This window comes from Podarcis filfolensis, assembly GCF_964270895.1.
Source record: "Podarcis filfolensis genome assembly, chromosome: 12".
In the NCBI taxonomy this organism is placed as follows: Eukaryota; Metazoa; Chordata; class Lepidosauria; order Squamata; family Lacertidae; genus Podarcis; species Podarcis filfolensis.
The window spans coordinates 48,996,016-49,013,345 of record NC_139614.1 but is presented as its reverse complement, the minus strand read 5'-3'; the positions used below and the strand labels follow the sequence as shown (position 1 = coordinate 49,013,345).

Below are 17,330 nucleotides of genomic sequence, written 5' to 3'. Positions count from 1 at the left end.
TGGCTGATTGAGCTCTAGCACCGCCGATCTCCATTGGCTCCTCCCCCCCTGCTTGCGGAGGCGTTGATTGCGCACGCGCGACATCCCTGGGCAAGAGGGAGGGCGCTCTGGCTGGTGTGCGTCCCCAACGCCCTTCTTCTCTGTCCCATGGGCGGTCCTCCAGCCTCACCCCCACTGCGAGCGATCTGTCCACCACTTCCTGGGTGCTTTTGGGTCTCTCCCCCCGCGCTATCTCATCCTTGATTTGGGGGTTCAATCCTTCCCAATAAAGATCTCTAACGGGGGGGGAATCCTTGTCCCACCCCAAGGCATTGACCAATGCAAAAAAGCGGGAGTGATACTGCCTCACGCTGGCTTTCCCTTGTCTCAGCCCAAATATGTCCTTACGGGCAATGTCAATGTCTATTTTCGATAGAAAGCAAGAATCCATCGCTTTAATGAATGCAGCTGAACTCTGGAGCGCTGGGTCCATATCTCTCCACAGATTGCGCAGACATGCTTTCGCGTCTCCATGCAAATGAGACAAGATAAACCCCACTTTTTCCTGCTCATCTCTAAACTCTTTTTCCAGCAGTTTCAGCGCAAACTGCACGTCTGCTCGGAAATTGGGGTACTGCTGTAAATTCCCATCGAAGTGAGATACAATGCTGCCTCCTCTCCTCCCCAACCCGATCCCCTCGGATCTGGACCCCGTTTGTGCCTGCTTAGTAAGCACGTCCAACCTGGCTTGGAGATCTCGGCATGCAGCAGCCGCTTCATCCTCTCTTTTCCTGGAGGCGAGTATCTCTGCGCTGAGCTGCGTTACCGCTTCTTGCAGGGAAGCAATTTGCTCTTCAGTAGACATGTCGCTTGACTCTTGTGAGCTCCCAAGGCACCAGTCCTCTTTCCTCCCTGCTTCGCTCCCCACACGCCGCTTGAGTCAAAGAGAACTGATGAAAACTTTGAGAGATGGGACTTACTGTCAGAGACTGCCTCTAGGTCCCGGCTCACAAAGGACCAACGCTAGCCGGTAGAACGGTATAAAGTCTTTATTGAAGTATAGTTTCCATTTCCAAATCTTAGCGTGCGTCTCTACGTCTATTCCCTAGATCGGCGAAGTCCCATCTGAATCTCCGCCTCCTGTACACCAGTTCAAGACCCTAGCCTTGCTCCACCTTTTGCGTCTCTCCTTTCGCCTCTGGGTCCTACCACCCCCCGGGGTTCCTTCCTTCCTGGATGCCTCGGATGCGGACCCTTCGGATTCCTCCCCCTCCCTTCGGCGGGCTTTAGGACCTGGCTCCCTTTCCGGGCTGCTCATTGCGCCTCCCTCTGTTACATTTGAACTTGGCGCGCGCGCGCTGTCTCCGACCCTCCTCTCTACCGTTTCCTCGCTCTCCGACGCAGGCGTGGCTGCTGCCGGAGAGCTGCCTGTCGCTGGTGCCTGGAACTCCTCCCCCCTGCTGCTCTCTGGTGGCGTAGCTGGTCCGGATCTCCAGCTGCTGCTCTCTGAATCCCCTCTGGTCCCTCCTTCCTGAGGTGCCCCTCTTGGCAACCCCCCAGCTCTGCCCACGGGAGCCCCTTTCTGTGAATCCTCCGATTCGCTGGAGAGACTTAGGGACCTTGGTCGGCTATCGTCGCTAACTTCTCCCTCCGATTCCTCTCCATCCGTCCCTTCTGCTCCTGAACCCCTGACAACAGTCGTACCTTGGAAGTTGAATGGAATCCGTTCTGGAAGTCCATTCGACTTCCAAAACATTCGGAAACCAAAGCATGGCTTCTGATTGGCTGCAGAAGACCCATCGGACATTCAACTTCCAAAAATAGTTCAGAGACCCGGAACAGTCACTTCCGGGTTTGCGGCGTTCGGGAGCCAAAACGTTCGAGAACTAAGTTGTTTGGAAACCAATCTACAACTGTACATATTTGTAGTACAGTATGTTATAGAAAACAGATTCCAATAGAAGGCCTTATGATGGAGGAGACACATAGGCAAAAGATGGATGTGGAGGGAAAGTTGAAGGAGGAAAAGGCTCAGCCCCTGAGGTTCCACAGACTGTGCTTCCATGGCTCTCTAGGGCCACATCCACACCTTCCATTGAAATCACATGGCTTCCCCCAAAGAATCCTGTGAATGTTAGTGTGTTAAGGGTGCTGGAAATCATAGCTCTGAAAGGGGGTACACTAGAGTCCCCTTGATTCTTGCGGTGGGGGGGGCATCTGCTTTAAATGCGGTTTAAAAGTACAGGGGTAGACATGATCTAGGTCTGTGACCTGAGCTGTCGCTTCCGATGGCTCTCCCAGGCACAATGTTCCAATTTCTGCATCTTCCCTTGGATGCAGATCTGAACGAACAGGGGACGGTCAATAATTGCCGACAAACAGAGCCCTGATGGAAATGCTCTGGTTTGTCCGGATGCCAAAAGGTATTGAGTTTTTGCTTGAGTGGATACCCAGCAACCGGTTTCCCCCAAAGCTTAACATTAAGTCACCAGCCGTGATGAGCTAAAAATGTCTGCAGCCAATGAGAGCATGAAACAGGTGGGGCCAGGATATCTATAAACGCTGAGGATTACGGGAGGGCTCAGTGCGGAAGAAGCGAGGGTAAGGGGGGCTGAGGACAGCCTGCATATTTTTGGCCTGAATTCGCCTTGCGTGCCCTCTTCTCCGAGGCTGGGTGTCACATAATGCCACATATCTGCAGCCATACCCCTGGGACAAATGCTAGGAAGTCTTTAATGATGTTTGAGCTTATCTTTCACTTGGCTCCGAACTGATATGAATGAGGGTCTGGAACAACAACATGGCCTGCTCATTATTTATGTTCTACGCCACTGTTCACCATCCAGTTTTGCCGCCTTTCATTATCCTCACAACCAGTCCTGGGAGGTCAGTGAAGGTGAGAGAAAGAAATGGCTGCCCCATTAGCTTAGCAACTGAAATTGAGCATGTGATGTTAATGTAAATTCTAAACCAGATTTTCTCATTGCCGCTGGATAGGTCAGTGGGTAAGTGCTGGTGGTTCCTCGCCTTTGCATTCTTGGCCCTTTGTTTCCAGGACTCTTAAGCATGGCGGCCTCTTCCCATTGGAAGCTAGGCGTGCAAATTATTCTCAGTGGAAGATGGTTATTTGCATAATGGCTGCTGCTGTCGCAGGGACATTGCTGGCTACCTGAATGGTAGGGTTGTAGCTCAATGGAAGAGCAACTGCTTCTCATGCAGTAAGTCTCAACCAATCTGCATCATCTCCAGGTCTGGCTGGGAGAGACCCCATGCTTGAAACCCTGCAGACCCAGTCAGTGTGGACAATGCTGAGCTAGGTGGAGTAATAGTTGGACAGTGTATGCCAGCTTCCTGTATTCCTAAAATGATCAACCTCAGTGCAGTTCATAGGATCAAGGGTCCTCTCTGAGGATTCTGCCCCTTTCATCTGGAAAAGAGGCATCCAAGTGACCCTTCCCATGGGGAACTGCATAGGTCTCATGGACTGGTTCGACACAGAGGAATGGTGGGAGGAACCAGCTGGGGAACCACCAAGGAAAGCAGGATCAGAACCTGGCGTCAGAGGGAGAAGGCTGGGAAGAGGTGTTGGGAGCTGGGGAGGTAACAGGGCTTAGTGAGCAGGGAGAGCCTGTGGCAGAGAGAAGCCCAGAATCGGAGGCAGAAGCTGAAGCAGGTGAAGCCAAGAGGAAGAGTTGAGTCAGGCTGGCGAAGAGTCATGGGTGCCTCCTGCTCCTGCTGCAACAAGCTCACCTCCCCCATTGTCTTACAGAACCAGAAGAGGGCTGAAATGGGTGGAACAGTGCCAGGCCACATGCAGGAAAAATTTGGGGAAAGCCCTGGAGATGAGGGGACTTAGATGGCTGTGGAGAGGCAGGGACTTTGAGTCTTGGCAACTGAATCATGGGGTACGACCTACCAAGGATGAGCTGCTCATTAGGCCTGACACTCAGCCAAGTCCGTAAAGACTGTGTTTTTGCTAATAAGGAGTTAAGGTGTGATTTACTGTCAGCTCGCTCTTTGACAATAGTTTTATGTATCCACCAGTGCCAATGTGACAGCAGCCGCCATTTCACTAATCCCCATCCTCCTCTCGAATTTAGTTCCATGCCTAGCAACCAATGTTGGGTTTTGCTAGCAGAATTGACCACCTTCCCCTCCACCCCAGCTTTCTAACAGTACTTCTTCCAGCTGCATTGGCAAGTAAGTTCAGGTCAGGAAGAAAAAGTGGTCAGCCTTGCAGCCTCACGGGGCTCTAGGGTGTTATCCTGTGCAAAAAACGGATGCTTTACTCATCCAAGAGAGTATGGCTACCCAAGTTGACGTAACATTTAGAATCTTGCCTTTACTTTTCTCTCAGAGAACTTTTGTTATTGGGCATCATACAAATGTTGTAAACGGGAATTGTGATTAATAGGAACAATGTGTGAAGTGAGACGGCAAGCATTTCCAGAGGCATAAAACCAATTCCGTACAAATTACTAGAAGGCGCATGGAAGTCTTACATTTGGAAGCACTGCTGTGTGGCATTCTAGCAGGACAGGATTATGGGTGCAACATTCATCGGGAGAGAGAGGCTCAAGCAGATGCGTTGGAAAGAATCAGGTCTTGCTTAACAAGCTTGCATGGGGGGGGGAGGTAAGGGGGCAGGGAAGCTCTCTTTGAAAAGTGCTGACTTCCGCGTTTGCCTGGGCTATGTGGGGCAGTCAGCACGGATTTTGAAAGCTGTTTGATTATTTTAAAAATATCTTCCGAGGTCACATTTAATCAAGTCCAAAGCGCCAAGCCTATACGGTTGAGGTTTCTCCTATGAATAAAATTTGACAGGGAGAAATGAAATACCTCCAAAATCAACAGCGGAGTATTTAGTCAACTCACCTCAACCTATGGACTGTGTCCAAGGCTGCAAAGAGTTGCCAGCTATTGCAGCCTTTCCCTGCCTAATCCACAGAACAGACACCTGATAAATCTATGTCAGGAGGACAGCAGCACCTGTAGTGCATTTCACGGTTTAAGTGTACAAGAGTCATAGTTGGAAGGGACTCTTAGGGTTCTCTGGTCCAACCGCCTGCAGTGCAGGAACTGTGGGCAATCTGCATCCAGAGCAGGTGTTCTCCCACCCAGCTGTGCCTCCTTCTCAAGGTTTTGCCTTACTCATGAATGAATTAGGTGCACAAGTCAATGAAAGGAGGTTGCCCCTATTGCATCTAGTTACTTTAATCAATTCAGCTGTTGGTTTTGTGAATCGCCCTTCCTCCCAAGGGAGCCCAGGACAAGGTACGTTAAAGACTGAAGCAGCAGAGTTCATCTTGTAAAGATAAGCATAACAAATCACCACATAAAATGATAAAATAGCCGTAAAATCAGAGTGATAAACACAAACATAAACCAACCAGCAGCTGGGTACTAAAACAACCTAATTTGATTTGTAAAAACCTTGTGACGGTGAGGAGGAAGAGTGGGGAGTACTTGGGGCAGAAAACTGGGGGGCGGGGTGGAGAAAATTGAAAAATTGGAGCGGAGGCTTCTTGGGACAAGCTACAGTGGCAGCACCTCCACCCTTTTAAAATACCATTTGGGCACTGTCCCAAGAGGTGATGATGGGCCTCTACTGGTGGTCCAACAGGTGGCTATGTTTTGTCCAATTGTCTCCTTGGAATGACACTATAAAGTAGATCCACTAGCTAGCACAATGATTTCCACCTGTGTAGCAGAACTTCCCTCCTCTCCCCTCACATCTCCTGTACTCCCCGCAAATCTGCTCTGGAGGGTTGGAAGAAAACCTAGAACAAATTTGGGGGAATGCAAGGGGAGGAGAGGGAGGGGAAGTTCTGTTGCCCACTCAAAAGTCCTTGAGCCAGCAGATCTGCTTCTTTGGATACTGCCCTGCATTGTGTTGTACCTGAGGCATTGTTGGGAGCAAGGAAGATGGCAGCCACACTGCCACTTATCCTGCTGGTCCCCTGTCCCAACCCCAACTTCTCAATTTTATTCCCACCCTCCCCAGATTTTGGCCTTCCACCCCTCTTTCATCCCAATGACCCCAGAGATGAGTGTTTAGTTGGGCATTCATTCCACTGCACAGCCCACTTTAAGCACTTTGGTGAGCCACGTGGCACATTGAGTCACGGTGAAGCAGACACTTCGTTAGAAACGTAGCCCCTGTTCGCTCACAACCTACACCTGCACTTGTATCAAAACGGCCAAGTGAGTTTACCCGGGTTCTCAGAATCTCCCCCTGATTGTGCTGTTCCTTTTTCTCTCTGTGTCTCTTCCTTTCTCTCTTTGCTCGCCTTGACCAATAATTTCAAATTCCATTCGATCTGCACAGATTTCAGTTATTTGCCAGATAGGATCAATTCTCGGCTATGACCACCTGGCCGCTATGAAATCCCTCAGGACGCTGAGGGCCTTGAGGCCCCTCCGAGCCCTGTCCCGATTTGAGAGCATAAGGGTAAGGGTTGTCGTCTTTCAGTGTCTATGAAGTGTGTTCACCTCCAGTAATCAGCACCTTCTCTCTCTTTCCCACAGGTTAACGGGCCATCCAGTCTTTCCTTAAGGTGGCACATGGCGGCTTCATTTTGCTAATCCAAAGCAAGGCAATGGCTACAGTTCTTTCTAGAGAAGGGTGTAACATAGTGACACCATTTAAAACACACACACACACACACACACACAACGAAATTGGGTATTACAGAGATACATCACAGGCTATGGCATTCTTTTTCAAAGGATCGTAATAAATGGCTGGGTCTTGCAAAGTGATTCATCTTGAGGGCACAAAATTACAGTGTTTGCATAATTTAATAATGGGAGCTGTGCCCACATCTCTGCTGTTTCCATTCAATTATATATATAAAAATCAAATCAACTGCACACACAAAAAAGTTTGTGTTTCAGGAAAACACTGCCAGAATTAGACTTTGCTGGTCCTTCTTTCTTCCTTTTTCTGACCAACTTTTGACATCGGTTGGAGCTCCATGTGTTCACCTTGAGGAAAGTAAGACAACATTTAAGACGGGGGTTCCCTCTGGTTTTGAAGTCTTGTGGTTTCATTTTGCACTGGAAATCAGTGAATGGGGTCTATATCCTGAAGGTCTCCTGGAAATGATTTTTATACATGAGAATGCTGATGGGGTTGTTTTGCCGCTGCCTTCGTGCTGGGTTAATGCTATATATTTTTCCTCCTTTTAGGCTCTTTCTTCATCAGTTGATTAACCAGGCTTATCTTTACAGGTGAAAATCCAGAGAAGAGAAGCTGAATGGTAGGATTTGTGCTAATGGTTTGGACTTTTCCATTTTGTTTCTCCATTCAGGTCTCATTAGTAAGCCTCATAGCTAGCACACTTGGATACTCCGAAATGGGTCCCATTAAATCCCTTAGGACCCTCAGAGCGCTGAGACCCTTAAGAGCACTATCACGATTTGAAGGGATGAGGGTAAGATTCAGTTAAAACAACAACCCACATGACCCATCATCGAAGCCCACCTGTCCATGGACATCCACCAGCATGTTGTGAGGGCCATCATTCCTTCCTTCCTTCCATCATTTGTTCATTCATTCCTTAATTGTGTTTTTGTTTTCGTTTTTCATCCTAAGCTGTAAATGAAACAATTGATAAATGCCATATGTTGCAATATACCCCCTCTTTCGCCTCCCTCCTCCTCTGACAAATTCATCCAGCTTGCTTGTAGGAGTAGCTTCAGCTTTGACTGATGCCCACCCTGGTGGATTCCCTTATGAGCTAATCCTGCCGCATTCCTTGTCCTACAGCACTTTACAAACACATTTCAGGCTGGGCGCACATCTGGCTGACAAACCTGCCTCAGTAATGAGGTGCTCCAAAGAAAACAATTTGGCTTCTCCAGCTTTAAGGTGGCCTTTTGTGCACCCACAAAAGCTGCCAGAAGGTGAGGCAAACGTTGCCATCAATCTGACCCCTCACAGAAAGGCTGCCTTTGGGTGTTACAGCAAACCATGGTTCATAGTGATGCGAAGGAGCCTAGGTGAGCCCCCGGTCCATGCATTTCCCCCTTTTCTCCTCCAGCGCAGCTACAAAGTAGAGTTCAGAAACTTTTGCTTCCACTTTTGATTAACCACTGATATCAGAACCCTAAACGATAGTATTAACTGTGATTTGTTTGAACAAGCCAGCTTCATAAACCATGGTTTGAAGTTCATATTTCAAAGAAGCCATGGTTAAAAATAAACCACTGGTTAAGCAAAAACCATAGGCTTTGCTTCTGGGAGGGGAGGAAGAGTGTCTAAGCCTGCATCTCATACTTGCCTGCTAAACTATGGTTTGTTGTGATGTCCAAATTGGTACACTATATAGTTCTACGGTTCCTCATTCCTACTATATCCTGCATTAAGAGTTAACATAGACAGATAAGATTCCTCTTCTGCCTGAAGCTATTTATTTGAACAAGGGTCTAAATGCAGAGAGCCATCCCCACGTCAGGAAAAGATCTCACCTATCTAGCATGTGTGCCACTCCTGCTTCTGTGACTACCAAATGGCCACACATTGGAAGTAATATTTGCAAAGGGCTGGGAAACTGGGCAGTTTAAATCCAGCTGTTCTGGGCTTCGTGGATGTAGGTGTTAGGCAAATGTTATGTCTCAAGTGTGCCCAAGGAGAGGGCATGGCATGAGGGCACCACCCAGTTTCCAGTGCACATACATTCCCTATGCTTATAGTCTCATCTAAACCAAGATATTTTACTACTTCAGTCTGTATCTAGACCAGCGCATGAGCTGATTAACATTTTGCTGCTTGAACTCAGCTACCGAAAACCCCCCACATTTAAATGGTGTAATAAAACCATAGGGCACCTGCTGCAAATGGTGCACATGGCTTGAAATGGGCTAGCCGCCCAATAAACCAACGCCAAGGCAGTGTTAAGAGAAAGATTAGGCTCCCACTGCCATGTTTGTTCACAAGAACCCAGCCACTGAAAGTACATACATGTGATATCCCTAACCCACAAGTCAGATATTTCTTGAACCTAAAAATGTCAAATGCATGAATCAGCCATAAGTTATATTGGCTACAATAGCCTTCCTCAACCTGGTGCTCTTGGGGAGTTGCCATAGGAATGCTAATACATTTGGGTGCCTGGAATTCATCTTTCAGAAGGCAATACCAAACATATTTTCATGTTTGCTGTTGTCAGTCTTTCTGAGGCTTTTTTGTCTCCTCCACTGCATACATTTAGGGCTCATCCAAGCTTTTTGCCCTTCACTTTCTATGTGCACGTCTGTGCTTTAAAGCGCTGTGTCCAAACCCCCTTTTTCCATTCTTCCCAGTAGCTTTTTAACACTAAATGTGAACAAACGGCAATTCAGGTTTTCCTGAATTGTTTTGCTCCAATTCAGCAGTAAAGAGTGGGTTTTCACGGGGAATAAAAAAGCATTCAGACATAGAATTGTAGAGTTGGAAGGGATCCCAAGGATCATCTAGTCCAACCCCCTGCAATGCCAGAATCTTTTGCCCAATTTGGGTCTCGAACCCAGGACCCAGAGATTAAGAGTCTCATGCTGTACCGACTGCGCTACCTTCATGGTGCTGTAAGGCGCAGGCCTGTGACTAGAAACGCAGCACAAAAGGAAGTCTGGATGAGCCCTCAAAGCACTCTATTCCACTTTAAGAGTTACGGTTTCCCCCTGAGAATCCTGGGAACTATCATTGGTAAGGGAGCTGAGAGTTCTTAGGAAACACTGAAACTCGAGTTCCCAGGATTTTGGGGGTGGGGGATGCATGACTCTTAAAGAGTAATAAGAACGCTTTAAATGTATGGGGTGGATGTGGCCATAGTTTGCATCTTGGCTCTAGAGTTTACCAGGCCTGGCGGAGATTTAACACACAGCACTGATCTTTATGTAGGATTAAGGATTGAGAATGGACCCTGAGAATGGGCTGGCTTTCCCTATAGCCTCTCGCCTCTCATGCACAAATTTGTTTTCACACCCTTTACCCAATTTCAGTTTCTAGAAACCCAAATAACCCGTAACCAGGTGGAAAGTTTTCCCCAAAAGACAGTGTGCACTACAGCTGCATTTAAACGTGAACATAAAAGAAATGTGGCCAAATCATTTGGAGGATTCCTGCTCAAGAAATGCCTGGATTAGCTGCGCTTGCCATGCATGCCATTCCCTGCGCCTCTCTCCTCTTCTCCATTTCATTGCACATGTCACTTGCCATCCCATAAACAGTGTGTGCATGTTTCCATTCAGGCCATTTGCATGCAGGTATCGGAAGCATTGGCTTTACATGATGAGTTGCACCTTGCTCATTCCTATTCATGGCTTGTGACCTCCAGTGGCCTGCTGTTTGCTTGGACCCACACAATGGGTGAAGGATCCTGCCTTCAGCTGGGAAGGTGGAATTGATGGTCTTCTGCCCCACTTCCCATTCTGTGTTTCTGTGTTTGCCGTGTTTCAAGCTCCCCTCTATTTCCAAGAGTTCTGAGCTGGATGCATGTAAATAGAGGTGATGCAAACCACAAAGTTCAAATTCGGAAACAAAAAGTGCAGATTTCCGTTGTGCAAATACATTGTCAAAAACAACAAAATGTTTTTCTTTTTAAGAAAAGAAAAGGAGCGTTTGCAATAAGCAGATATGGCTGTTTCTCCCCACTCCCCTTTTAAAGCAAATGCTCACAAATGTGCCAAATTATCATTGCTAGCATGTGATGTTCTGTCAAATATGTAAATGTTTGGAAGAAAGAGTTTGCATTTGAAGCCCATGGCTTGCTTTCCTTCAAAGCACCTTTGCAATTGGAGATGTAGACATTAATATGCTTGTTTACGCCCTCACTTGTTTGTGAACATAGCATTTGTGTGTGTGTGTGTGTGTGTGTGTGTGTGTGTGTGTGTGTGCAGGATTGCAATCCCTTCTGTATTTTTTGGTTCCCTTGTGCATGTCTGTGCCATATTTGCATATATAATTTTCTGTCTAGGAAAGCATTTGGACCAATGTTGCTTGTAAGATTCATTTTGTCAGGATTCCACAATTGTATGATTCTATGTAACTCCCATCGGCCCCAGCTTCTGGGTGCTGGCATCACTCAGGGGAAGGCTGGTGCAAAGTGTTCATGTGCTCTAAAATATATCAGTCTGGAAAATATGTCATAGGGTCAGATCAGCCAACCTGGTGCCCTCCATATGTTCAGGACGTTTATTTACCACTTCCTTTCCTTTGTTAGGCCACCTCTGTCAATCAAGCATACATGCAATATGTTTAAAAGGGGCTTAATGCCTTTGTTCAGATGCACTGGTTATATGAGTGTGTCTGAGTTATGTTCGTTTTGGTATACTAAAAGTGCAAAGATCAATGCAGAGGTAATGACATCGGTCAATGCCCATTTTGCCAAATCCATTTCTTCTGCAGCTGCTTACAATTTGGGCACCCTAAAAACTGCTGTGAGGCCTCTTAGTCCTGCAGGTTCTTCTAATTATTACCTCTTAAGAGTCATCAAATTTCAGGGCTTGGGCAGCCTACACAGGTTTTCTTTTAAAGCAGGATTTCAGCTTCCAAGTATAGTGGAGCTTAGTCCCATTTGTTATATTCTTGCCTGCTGCTAAGCTGACACTGCAGGTTTAGGCAGAAATCCTAGACATACTTCCCCAGGAGTAAATCCCAGCGGGCTCAGTGGGGCTTACTTCTGAGTAGACTTACATAGGATTGCACTGTTTGTTAGTTGTTGTTTTTTAGTTTTCTCTGCTTTGAGAAATCATTTGAATCAAAAAGTGAGAAGTCATCAGATAAACAAAATCATCACTCAGCTGTTCCAGTGTGTGTGTGTGTTTAAAATAAAGGCTGCTTTTCAGCTGTTGCAATTCTCCCTCCCCAAAAGGGATTTACATGAAAGAACAAAATGAAATATGACCACCATGTAACACAAATTAAAGCACAAATTAGGTCCAGTGTTATTTATATTCAAATTAAACCCACTTAAATGAGTGGACATGACAAATTTAGGCCCATTAATTTCCATAGGTTTACTCTGAGTAAAATGTTGGTGATACAATCCATAAATCTTAAAAAGCAAAAGTTAAAAAAATTCAATTATATATTGCCAAGCCATACAGATAATAGTAATAGTAGTACAGTAATGATTTTATTATTTATACCCCTCCCATCTGGCTGGGTTCCCCCAGCCACTCTGGGCGGCTTCCAGCACATAAAAATATAATAATAAAATGTCAAAGATTTAAAACTTCCTGATACAGGGCTGCCTTCAGATGCCTTCTAAACATTGTGTAGTTCTATAATAATAATGAATTAATTAAGATTTAGAATGTATTCACTGCTTGCGCAAATGCCACCAGGAATGGAGCTTGTACTATAAAAGGGAAGTTCTTCCATTAGGAAACCACCACAAAAAAGCCCTTGCCTGGCGCTCTAAACCAACTGAACCTCTGCATAATGTCTCTGTTAAAATCATACCTTATGTTCATTTTAACAAGGTCCATAATTTTATTTTATTTAAGCAAAACACCTGGAGGGCTGAGGCTGAGGAAGCCTGATATACATAGGTGCAAATTTAGAAAGAATTATTATCAGTTAAATAGGGCAAACAGTGGATTTCTGCCTGGTGGGAAAGAGCAGCAGGCCTGTTTGCCCTCAAACCAGAGGGTTGTTGTCTGTAAAGTTGGGCACAGGACCGCCCTAAAAATTGAGGATAATTTAGTTGTGATTTGAACACAAGCCTCCTATTTCACCACCAAGGCAGACAACTACTTTCTGACTCTGTGCATGTGTTACTGCTAGTTTTGGTTCTCTCCTTTTCTCCTTTTCTCAATTTTAAAATCAGCCCACCACATTTTGAAGCAATTTGCAAGCTTAAAGAAAAAAACATCCTCATGAAAATTCATTAGCATTTTAGTGCAAGTTTTTCCCTAATTAACACAATTCTATATGCAGTTTTAGGGACACGGGTGGCACTGTGGGTTAAACCACAGAGCCTAGGGCTTGCCAATCAGAAGGTCGGCGGTTCGAATCCCTGCGACGGGGTGAGCTCCCATTGCTCAGTCCCTGCTCCTGCCAACCTAGCAGTTTGAAAGCACACCAGTGCAAGTAGATAAATAGGTACCGCTCTGGCGGGAAGGTAAACGGCGTTTCCGTGCGCTGCTCTGGTTCGCCAGAAGCGGCTTAGTCATGCTGGCCACATGACCCGGAAGCTGTACGCCGGCTCCCTCGGCCAATAAAGCGAGATGAGCACTGCAACCCCAGAGTCAGTCACGACTGGACCTAATGGTCAGGGGTCCCTTTACTTATATGCAGTTTAGACTAATGTACATTTTTTTTCAAGCATATGCATTTTTGTACGCTATTTTCACAAATACCTTCATTTAATGCACCTTTTTTCCTGAATAATTGCATTTTTGCATGTTTCGGTTGGAGAACTGCATCACAAAAATCACATAAGTGCAAATTTCAAAGACTAGCTGTGTTTGGTTTCTGAAAGTGCTAATCTGATACATTCAGCTGGAAATGTGTTGTGAGTCGAATTTCTCCTCCACCCCTAGTGCCTGCTGTGCTGGACTGGGCCCTTTTCTTCCTCTCTTGGTGCATTTACTTGGTCAGATTTGAGTGAGGAATAATTACGAACACACGCCCCAGGAAAATCAAGTCATTTTATTTTTAGTAGATTTAGCCACACTTAAACCATGGCTTACGGACAGTAAAACTTGGCATTATTACCAGCTGACGATATGCTCTAGAGTGCAGAAGGAAATTCAGCCCCTATAAGACATGTATTAAGTAGTTTTAATACCCCAGTACAAATACATCAAGCGGGAAGGAGGATAATAGCTCGTAGGTTCATTCTGTGGGAACACATTATGAGACAATAGCCTGGTTTTCAAGCCCGTGGACTTGGCGAAACTTCTTTGAAGTTAATGGGGCCTGTGATGGTGGGCTAATCAGAGCATCAGGACTGAATGTGAAGGGAAGGTACCTTGAGGCAAGGGTCAAATGAAGTTTCCCCATCCTTGATCTCTGTGAATACACCTAGGTAGTCGCTCCATCCTCCGCCCTCCTTCCTGTGTTTATTCTAAACTCTGGCTCAGGACTGGTTCGTGCAGTGGTGGGCTACACAGTGAGACATTGAACTGTGGCACACATGCAATAGAGTAGGTTGCTGAGGGCTATTGTCAAAACTTGCCCAAGCTCAGAGACAGCATAATAATAATAATAATAATAATAATAATAATAATAATAATAATTTATTATTTATTCCCCACCCATCTGGCTGGGCTTCTCCAGCCACTCTGGGCGGCTTCCAACAAAATATTAAAATACCGTAATACATCAAACATTAAAAGCTTCCCTTAAACAGGGCTGCCTTCAGATGTCTTCTAAATGTCTGGTAGTTGCTGTTCTCTTTGACATCTGGTGGAGGGCATTCCACAGGGCGGGTGCCACTATCGAGAAGGCCCTCTGCCTGGTTCCCTGTAACTTGACTTCTCGCAGTGGGGGAACCGCCAGAAAGCCCTCGGCACCTGGCCTCGGTGTCCGGGCTGAACGATGGGGGTGGAGACACTCCTTCAGATATACTGGGGCCCATAGCTGGGCTCTAGCACAGGCAGATCAGAATTCAGATTTGGAGAGGCAGACAATGGTCCACAGACACAGAATGTGGCCCAGGCCTAGTTCTGGATCAGAGGGCAAAACGAGGCAGAAGTAGAAGCTACTTACCACAATGGCTATGTTCTACCTTTGCTGTGATGAGAGACATGATGCTTCTGAATACCACTTGTCAAGAATTGCAGGTGGGCAGAGTGCTGTTGTGTTCAACAGGCATCTGGGTGGCAACTGTGAGAACAGGGTGCTGGACTATGGCTCATCTTCTGTTCTTATGGCATCAGAATGAGGAGCTGGCTCACAGCCTGGTCATGGAGGTTGGCTGATACCTTTCAGGCTGGTTTTGAAGCCTAGAGGGTGGCCTTGACCTACAGAGCTTGGTAGTCTGCTTGGTTTGCTGAGTGCCCGCAGTGTTGGCATTGTAGGAAATCAGGTTCCAAAACCAGGGTTTTGGGGACCCGTGGCTCAAGACATACACACATACCCTCCAGCACCTGAAGGAATGCATGTGTACATTTGTAGCCATGCATGCCCAACTGCTTCAACGGGGACCCAAGTATGTTGCATATTCAGATACGAATACATATGCCCTGCATCACCACTCACTCTGCTTCATTAAAAAAACCCTTCTGTTTTGGCATTTTGTCCTGGCAGCAGCTGCTGTTTCGCTGCAACAGGTGGAGAAGATTCAACTCCCTATGTCCAAGCAAGGAGTTGAAGTGTCATTTTCAGGGGCAAACTAGATGTGACAGTTGTTGTTGTTGTTGTTGTTGTTGTTGTTGTTGTATTGCATTTATATCCAAGGAGCTAATGGTAGCATATATGGTTCTCCCACACCTTCCCATGTTCTCCTTGCAATAACTCTGTGAGGCAGATTAGGCTGAGTGACAGTGACTGGTCACCTAGCCAGCTTCATGGCTAAGGGGGTTTTTGAACCCTGATCTCCCTAGTAATTGTCCAATATGCCTAATTATTACACGCTGGCTCTCAATCCTTCTATCAGCAACCAGGTGCCTCTCCTCATTTCCTGAACTGGAGCAATGGGGATGGCTTTTGGGGGGGCGGGTAGAACAGTGATCCAAAGCAGGACTTCAACAAAAGGTTAAATTCCTCGCCCCTTCTCATAGTCCCACCTAGATCGGGAGCTCTTTTATAAAAGGCCATTTGCAGAATTTCTAATCTCATGAATAAAGTCATTTCTCATTTGTCCTTCATTCAGTCTGAGCTCAGTTTGGGTTCCTTTGGCCTCCGCAAGTCAGAAAATACTGAGGAAACAGATCTGTTGTTTTTTTGACACATATACAATTGGAGAGAGCAGGTGCTTTACAATCTGCATTCTTACTACACTTGATCTTAGCCAAAAGGCCGAGAAGCGATCAATCTGCATTCTTTTCAGTGAAGCTAAAGGAAAGGAAAAGAAGCTTAGGTTAAACATCCTAGACTCTAGAACAGCAGTTCTCAACCTGTGGGTCCCCAGATGTTGTTGGACTACAACTCCCATCATCCCTAGCTAGCAAGGCCAGAACGGCTGCTCTAGAAGGACAAGCTTTCTTAAATTACCATGACGCTGAGTCATGGTAATAACCTCACGTTTTTCTAAACACCCAACTACTGCCATCAATGGGTGTCAAAGAGAATTGTGCTTTGTTGCCCTGGGACATACAAGGAACAGGAGAATCAGCCCAAAGGTCTCTTTAGTCCAGCATCCTGGCCAGCTAGATGCCTCTGGGAAGCCTGAAAGCAGGACCTGAGTGCCACAGCACTCCTTCCTATTTGTGATTCCCAGCAACTGATGATAATAATAATAATAATAATAATAATAATAATAATAATAATAATAATAATACCTTTATTGTCATTGTACAATGAAATTAAATGAGTCTCTCCCCCCCAACACTCAATCTCTTATTGTGTCTTGTGTCCCTGCACATAGTGAGTAGCCATGGGTAGCTTTGCCCTCCAAATGTTTTTGTGTCCAAGTTTTTTGTACTTTGTCTTGTTACCTGAATGAGCTTTCTTTGACGTGTTCAGAAGGCAACAGGAGAGAAGGGAGAGAGAAGGCTGGGCATTGCATGGCCTGGTGGATCCTTTTGCACCCCCACCCTGCTTAACCCGCATGCTTGTGTCTTGAATGCGTGCATGTCCCTTTTCCCACAGCGTTCCTCATTTGGAAATTCAAGTCTTAAAATCTCACATGTGTGCCATGCAGTGTATTCGCAGTAGTTCTGGGTTGGCACAGAGGGACATTGAACAAGGACCAAATGTGTGTGGTTGCATTCACCACACACGGAGTCATCACAAAAGATTTTGTTTTGGCCAGTATTCGAACAGGAGCTGCTTTCTTAATACAGTGGTACCTCATGTTACAAACACCTCGGGTTACAAACACTTCAGGTTACAGACTCCGCTAACCAGGAAGTAGTACTTTGGGTTAAGAACTTTACCTCAGGATGAGAACAGAAATCGTGTGGCGGCAGCAGGAAGCCCTATTAGCTAAAGTGTACCTCAGGTTAAGAACGGTTTCAGGTTAAGAACAGACCTCCGGAATGACTTAAGTTCATAATCAGAGGTGCCACTGTACTTTTAATTTGAATAATGTTAATTGGGTCAACAAAAATGCCACAGACATCACAGAAACGCACGAGCGGGCACAAACTATAAGCAGCTCTTAAACGAAATGTTTCTGGACATTAGACATACAAGCCCAAAGTATTTTATCTCCTGGTTTTCATGCAAAAAAGGTGGGCAGATATAAACACATCCA

General features: G+C 46.1%; 1 protein-coding gene and 1 long non-coding RNA gene across 7 annotated transcripts in view; one reads left to right on the top strand and one right to left on the bottom strand.

The window, feature by feature from the left end:
• Positions 1-17,330, bottom strand: part of LOC310746346 — a 105,643-nt gene that overhangs the window by 5,032 nt on the left and 83,281 nt on the right. Inside the window, exon 2 of the long non-coding RNA XR_014540656.1 lies at positions 4,855-4,968. This is a non-coding gene — a long non-coding RNA (uncharacterized lncRNA). The remainder of the gene's footprint in view (positions 1-4,854; positions 4,969-17,330) is intronic.
• LOC310745917 (sodium channel protein type 5 subunit alpha-like) overlaps positions 1-17,330 on the top strand; it is a 302,295-nt gene that overhangs the window by 265,204 nt on the left and 19,761 nt on the right. For 3 of the 6 annotated variants that reach the window (XM_083579149.1, XM_083579152.1, XM_083579148.1), the window contains 2 exons: positions 6,308-6,430; positions 7,293-7,415. The exons of 1 other annotated variant lie outside the window; for it this stretch is intronic. In XM_083579149.1, the coding sequence (XP_083435275.1) occupies positions 6,308-6,430; positions 7,293-7,415 (246 nt within the window). The remainder of the gene's footprint in view (positions 1-6,307; positions 6,431-7,292; positions 7,416-17,330) is intronic. 2 more of the 6 variants (XM_083579151.1, XM_083579150.1) reach the window with 2 other exon arrangements.